Source organism: Microcaecilia unicolor, unplaced genomic scaffold (genome assembly GCF_901765095.1).
Source record: "Microcaecilia unicolor unplaced genomic scaffold, aMicUni1.1, whole genome shotgun sequence".
NCBI lineage: Eukaryota > Metazoa > Chordata > Amphibia > Gymnophiona > Siphonopidae > Microcaecilia > Microcaecilia unicolor.
In genome coordinates, this window is record NW_021963571.1 from 782,704 (window position 1) to 789,026 (window position 6,323).

The 6,323-nt window shown below is 45.6% G+C and overlaps 1 protein-coding gene across 1 annotated transcript in view; it reads left to right on the plus strand.

Moving 5' to 3' along the window:
• The first annotated feature begins 1,306 nt into the window (after window positions 1-1,306).
• The window catches only part of LOC115459446 (proteasome subunit beta type-8-like), a 12,293-nt gene continuing 7,276 nt past the window's right edge, over window positions 1,307-6,323 (plus strand). Inside the window, exons 1-4 of the mRNA XM_030189267.1 lie at window positions 1,307-1,628; window positions 3,427-3,571; window positions 4,017-4,128; window positions 4,472-4,601. Of these exons, the coding sequence (XP_030045127.1) occupies window positions 1,485-1,628; window positions 3,427-3,571; window positions 4,017-4,128; window positions 4,472-4,601 (531 nt within the window). The 5' untranslated portion in view covers window positions 1,307-1,484. The remainder of the gene's footprint in view (window positions 1,629-3,426; window positions 3,572-4,016; window positions 4,129-4,471; window positions 4,602-6,323) is intronic.

The following is a 6,323-nucleotide window of genomic DNA, read 5'->3' on the forward strand; positions in this document are numbered from 1 at the left end:
CTCTTGCAGAGACCACTAGATCACCAGCAGTGTGCCTTTAATGGTAGGACTGGGAAGGGCTGTAGTGTGTGGCAGACATCTGGGCAGAGCCTCTTGGCCTTCGGGCACTGCCCAGCAGGGCCGCCGAGAGACTGAGCCGGGCCTGGGGCAAGGGTGCCCCCGGGGCCCCCGCCAGCGGCAGCAGCGCCACAGTCCCCAGTCTACACCCGCCCACCCCCAGCCCCCCTCCATCTGCCACTGGGCCCTCTGCATTCAAATCGGCAGCGCCTCACCGTGTGAAAGCGCAGCGCCGGCAGATCGCCTCCTTTCAGGCCTTCCCTCGGACGGGACACAGGGAGGGAAGGCCCGAAGGGAGGCGATCTGCCACTGCTGCACCTTCACACGGAGGTGAGGCGCTGCCAATTTGAATGCAGGGGGCCCGGTAGTGGACGGAGAGGGGGGCTGTCGACGGAGCCGAGGGCGGGTGGGTGAGACCAGAGACTGCAGCGCCAGGCCCCCCTTGGAGGCCCGGGGAATTTTGTCCCCCCTGCCGCCCAGTTGCCCGAATGGTCAGTCCACCCCTGGTAGAGTCAGACCATTTCATTTAGCCCAACATTTGTTTCCAACAGTTGTCAACTGAGGTTATAAATACCTGACTGGCAGGCTCCCAAAAAGGCCAGTCCACCATTAGGCAAGACTAGACAGTCGCCAAGGGCAGAAGCTTCCTGGGGGCAGCAAAAAGCAACCAGTTTAAGTAAAACAATAGGACCATCCAGACAAACAATTAATGTTGTTATCAAGAAAATGGTTATCAATAGAAATCAAACAAAATAAAACATGGAAAAGAAAATAAGATGATACCTTTTTTATTGGACATAACTTAATACATTTCTTGATTAGCTTTCGAAGGTTTCTTTGTCAGATCGGAAATAAGCAAATGTGGTAGCAGATAGTATATATAAGAGAAACATCAAAGCATTACTTTGACAGTCTGACAGAGTGGGAGGGTGGGGGTAAGCATGGGGACATCAAAGCATTTCATTGATATTCTAACAGGATGGGTGTTGGTAGATGACAGGAGGGTAATAAATAAACAGAGAGAAATACAGCTTTATGGTTTATAATGGGTTAGAAAACCCAGATCCTTATTAAGTCCTGTTTGTTGGGTGTCAAAATATTCAACAAAATGAATGGACAATTTTCAAATAAGGGATAGATTACTTTGGACATTGCTCTCATTATTTGTGTTTAAATGTTTTGAGACTACACTGGAAGGACAGGAGAAGGGAGGAGAAATCCTGTTCTGCCTCTCTGCTTTCACTTTCTGTTGCAGCCTGAGACAGGCTCAGGGCCGTCAGAGAAGCAAGAGAGACGCTGCAAGTGACCCGAGGAGACAGTTCTGGGAACGCTGCCCCTGCAAGTGATCTGAGGAGAGGCAGAATCCCAGCGCTGGCTCTTCCTTTGTCTGTGTGAGCCCCCCACCCCCACCTCCTCGGTCCTTGGACATGGCACTGCTTGATGTGTGTGAGGGATCCCAGGACTGGGCACTGCCCTTGGGGGCACCAGACCCAGCACAGAGGGGCGATGGGATCGGCCACTTTTCCTTTTGTATTCAGAAGCCTGGACTTGCACTGCCCAAGGGGATTCAGGTAAGGAGCCCTGGGACTTGGAAAGAGGGCAGAAGAGGCACTGGGGAGAAAAAAAAAGAGGGACATGTGAAGGTCATCGGGCATTGGAAATGGGCACAGAGTGGGGCCAGGGGCACTGCTGACCCAGGATAGAAAATTACGTTTGCATTGTCTCTCTGACAGAGAGGGCTTGGCTGCCAGCACTGCATTTCATGTGTGATCATTTCCACCCCTCCAGTTTTCGTTTCAGACCACATGATGCAGACAAGCTGTTTCTCCTTCTCTGTTCAAATCTGATGCTGTTCCAACAAACATGTTACAGGCCAAGAATAGTTGGGGAGGAGGGATTCATTGTATTACACCCCAGGGTCAGGGAAGATATGAGCATGTGCTATTGGGTGACACAGATTCTGTAACACAGACACCTAGAATCTGAAGACAGATACGGTTCTTAAAGCCAGAGCCATCAGCAGGGATGGGCAAAAAGGGCATGAAGGTGGGTGCTAAGCTGGTGAGGCTGCCGCACTGCCCTGTTGAGTCTGTGTGAGCATGTAAGGGGGAGGGGAAACAAAAGCAAACTTTGCCTGGGATGCCATTTTGCTAGGAACTGTCCTGCATCTCATCTCTGCCCAGTTTACTTCCTGGTGCGGTGACACATGCCCCAGTTAGGTTCTGGTTTTCCCCTCACCTCTGCACAGCTAAGGATTCTCTGCCCCTCGTCCACGCTTTCTTGAATTCTGGTACATTGTTTTTCTCTCCATCATCTTCTGTACCCTGTATACTCAGAATCAGAGATTTCTGTGCCTAAAGATTCCCCTCCCCCTCTAAGGAATATTAAACAGTAATGTATTTAAAAGGCTAGCGTGACCTCACCCCCAACTCCCTTTGTTCTGTCCTGGACAGAGCTCAACTCTCTGTCTGGGGATGGCCAGTGAACCCTGCAGGATGCAAAACATGAGGAATAACTTAGAAAAATAAATACATAGACAAACAATAAGTATAACCAGGGCAGTGCAGACAGCAGAACCAGTCATAGACTGCCAGTCTGTTGGCAGAATCTAGGACTAGGGTGAATGGGGAGAACCCCAAGTATCATCAGTGCACACAAAGTGGCACAGAATCATTCTCCTGCTTATTTGAACCCTGTCCCAGAGAGCTTACAGGTTGAAAGGAAGAGTTTAGAATCTAAGGTACATGTGACACGAGCAGGAGCATTCAAAGAGCAGATCTGCTCTCCTGCCCCATCTGATGAGGTATATTTTGGGAGATGAGCACACTGAGAGGAAAAAGGGAGTTTAAGTGGAGAGTTTTCAAGGACAAATTTCAGTTTTTAGCTTTTGGAACCAGACATGCACCCAAGCTCATTCCCTGCTGGGCTACTCCATGGGGGGGGGGGGGGGGGGGGGTTACAGTACTCATTTTCTTTCAGTGTTTTAACAGACTAAAACCCTTGGGGGCAGCCCTGGGCAGTGCAGGGGCCCTGTAAACAGACTCACTGGGGGTCTCATCTCATTTGCAAAAGTGTATTGGAGCTCAAAAGTGGGACCATGTGCAAACATGATTCCTGAATGGTAGGGCCTGGCCCTGAATCCTGGTACATTGAAGGAATCTTTCTATTAATGTGAATAACTGCAAGGCAGCAGAACTAAAACTATTAACAATCTGTCTTTGCTTTATATGTAAGTTTATTGAAGACTGACAGAAAGATGTGCCTGGATGAGGGACAGATAGGAGGCGCTCAGGGAATGGAGCACCGCATGGCCTGTGTGGTTTATTTCTGGATATTCCTGTCTCATGTTCTCATGTTCTTCCATTCCAGCCCTCTGAGTTCCTGAAACCATATGTGGATGGCAGCACTGGAGTGAAAATCCAGTTCTGGCATGGAACCACCACTTTAGCCTTCAAGTTCCAGCACGGTGTGGTGGTGGCAGTGGATTCTCGGGCATCATCTGGGACTTATATATGTAAGAGCATCTCCTCTTACTCCAGGGATAGGGCTGTGTTCCTGAGATATGTATTTTTTTTCTGTAGCTGATATTCCTATACATAAATAATTCCTTTGGGTGCTGCTTGTGTGGGTGTACAACTACCCCTGGGACTCTGGCTGAGATCTAGCTACAGTCTATAAGTTACTGCAGAGTGACACTAGAAGACAAAGCACAGGATGTGTTTTTTTTAATATAGCTGATTGTTGATGGCAAGCTAAAATGTCTGTATGGACTGGAAGATTTCCATTCCTCCAGCCCCTCAGGGCAGTAGTTACATACCTAACTGGATTTTTTTTATAACCAAATGTTGCATTGGCCAACTGATAATCGTGTGCATGTTTAATTCTGTGCTGTAAACACTGACCAGGCATTTCTGAATGTGTGACTTTCTTTTTTCATTCTCTGTTTCCGCCTCTTGTAGCTACGCTGGAGTTCAACAAAGTGAATGAGATTAACCCCTACCTGCTGGGCACCATGTCAGGGAGTGCTGGGGACTGCCAGTACTGGGAGAGGGTCTTAGCTAAGGAATGCAGGTACACCATGCTCTAAGGTGTTAATGACCTGTGTGGTACAGCCTCTTGCACACATAGCTTGTCATATGTGTAACAAGATGGAATTAAATTGGTTTTATTGACTGGATAGATTGAGAGAGGAGATTTGAAGTGAACGTTGAATGAATTTTATTGAAGTCTGCTATTTTTTTATTGTAAATGTTATATATTGCCTGCAAGCCCAAAAGCTATTGAAGTGATGCACATTTAGGTACATCAAGTATTTTTCTGTTCTCAGAGGCCTGAAACTAAACCCTATGAAAAGACATAAACCCAGGGTTTCTCTTTGTGTGTGTGTGTGTGTGTGTGTGTGTGTCCCTATCAGGCTTTACAGGCTGAGGAACAACGAACGGATCTCAGTATCCGCAGCCTCCAAGCTACTCGCCAACATGATGCTGGAATACCGAGGGATGGGGCTGTCCGTGGGCAGCATGATCTGCGGCTGGGACAAGAAGGTAGGTGACACAGTGGCTTTCCATGTGCCCCATGAGATTGTCCTTCATTTACATAGCTGCCAGGTTTCCCAGTTCCAGGAGGGAGACTGTGGGCCACTCCTGGGTTTCTGAAAACCCCAGCCTGATCTCATTGATTCAACACTTATATATCACCAAGCTGGATAAAAGTCATTCACAGTGGTTTATAAAGTATAAAAATTAAAAACTCATCCTCTAACTTCTAATTCATTCATGACCCATAACTTATGGAGCCTGACCATACAAGTGATTGCTTAAAAATATAGGGGTTGATATTCAAAGGGAATAAGTAGAAAACTTACCCCCCCCCCCCCCCCCTGTTTACAAAGCCACGCTGGCAGCTGCTGGTGCACTAATGCTGACACAGCTTTGTAAAGAGGGGTGTAAGTTTTTAGTTCTTTTAACCCCATTAATGATAAAGATCTTAATATTGATGGAATGACTTTTTCTTTAGAGTCTTAAGTAGAGGAGTGTGGTAGCCGTGTTAGTCCACTCTTAAGGTTATCAATAGAAATCAAACAAAATAAAACATGGAAAAGAAAATAAGATGATACCTTTTTTATTGGACATAACTTAATACATTTCTTGATTAGCTTTCGAAGGTTGCCCTTCTTCCTCAGATCGGAAATAAGCAAATGTGCTAGCTGACAGTGTATATAAGTGAAAACATTCAAGCATTACTATGACAGTCTGACAGGAGTCTAAAATGAAAATACTGGGGGTGATTTTTCATAATTATCTCACATTTCAGTCTCAGTAGATAGCAGGTAGAGTTTTTAAGGTGTTTTGGAATTGACATGTATAGGACTAGATTCTACTTATGGCGCCAGAAAAATTGGTGCCAAAAAAAATGTCCTCCTAAGCATATTCGATAAACTGTGCCTAGATTTAGGCACAGTTTATAGAAGAACCATAGCGGCCATGCCAGCGCCGAACTCTAGGCGTGTCCATTTTCACCAAGTAAAATGGTGTAAATACCAGTCAGAGAATGACGTGAAGCGTCTGTTTACGCTTTCCAAAAATACTAGGACTAGGGGCATGCAATGAAGCTACAAAGTAGTAAGTTTAAAATGAATCGGAGAAAAGTTTTCTTCATTCAACGTGTAATTCAGCTCTGGAATTCGTTGCCAGAACATGTGGTAAAGGCAGTTAGCTTAGCAGAGTTTAAAAAAGGTTTGGACGGCTTCCTAAAGGAAAGGTCCATAGACCATTATTAAATTGGACTTGTGGAAAATCCACTATTTCTGGGATAAGCAGTGCTTTTTTTGTAGAAAAAAAGGTGCCGGTACTCATTATGGGCGGGATCACCACATATGGCTCCACCCCTATGATAGCCACACCCACATTAACCACACACCCCTATACCAGCCATGGCGCATATAAACAGACATCATTGAAAATATTATAGTACTATAGGAGAAAAAAATAACGTGATTTTTTTTCATTATAAATAATCTCTGTAAGCTCTTACAGCTCCAGTATACCCAGTGCAAAATAAGACAGCCAATGTAAATTCTCAAATTGGACATATTACAAACACTAAAATGAAAATAAAATGATTTTTTTTCTACCTTTGTTGTCTGGTGACTGTTTTTCTTTCCATATTGGTCCCAGTCTGTGATTCTCCGTTCCTTTGTTTTCGCTTAACTCTTCTGTGCCATTTGTCATTTTGTCTCCTTTTTCATTGCTTTCTTCAATATTTTT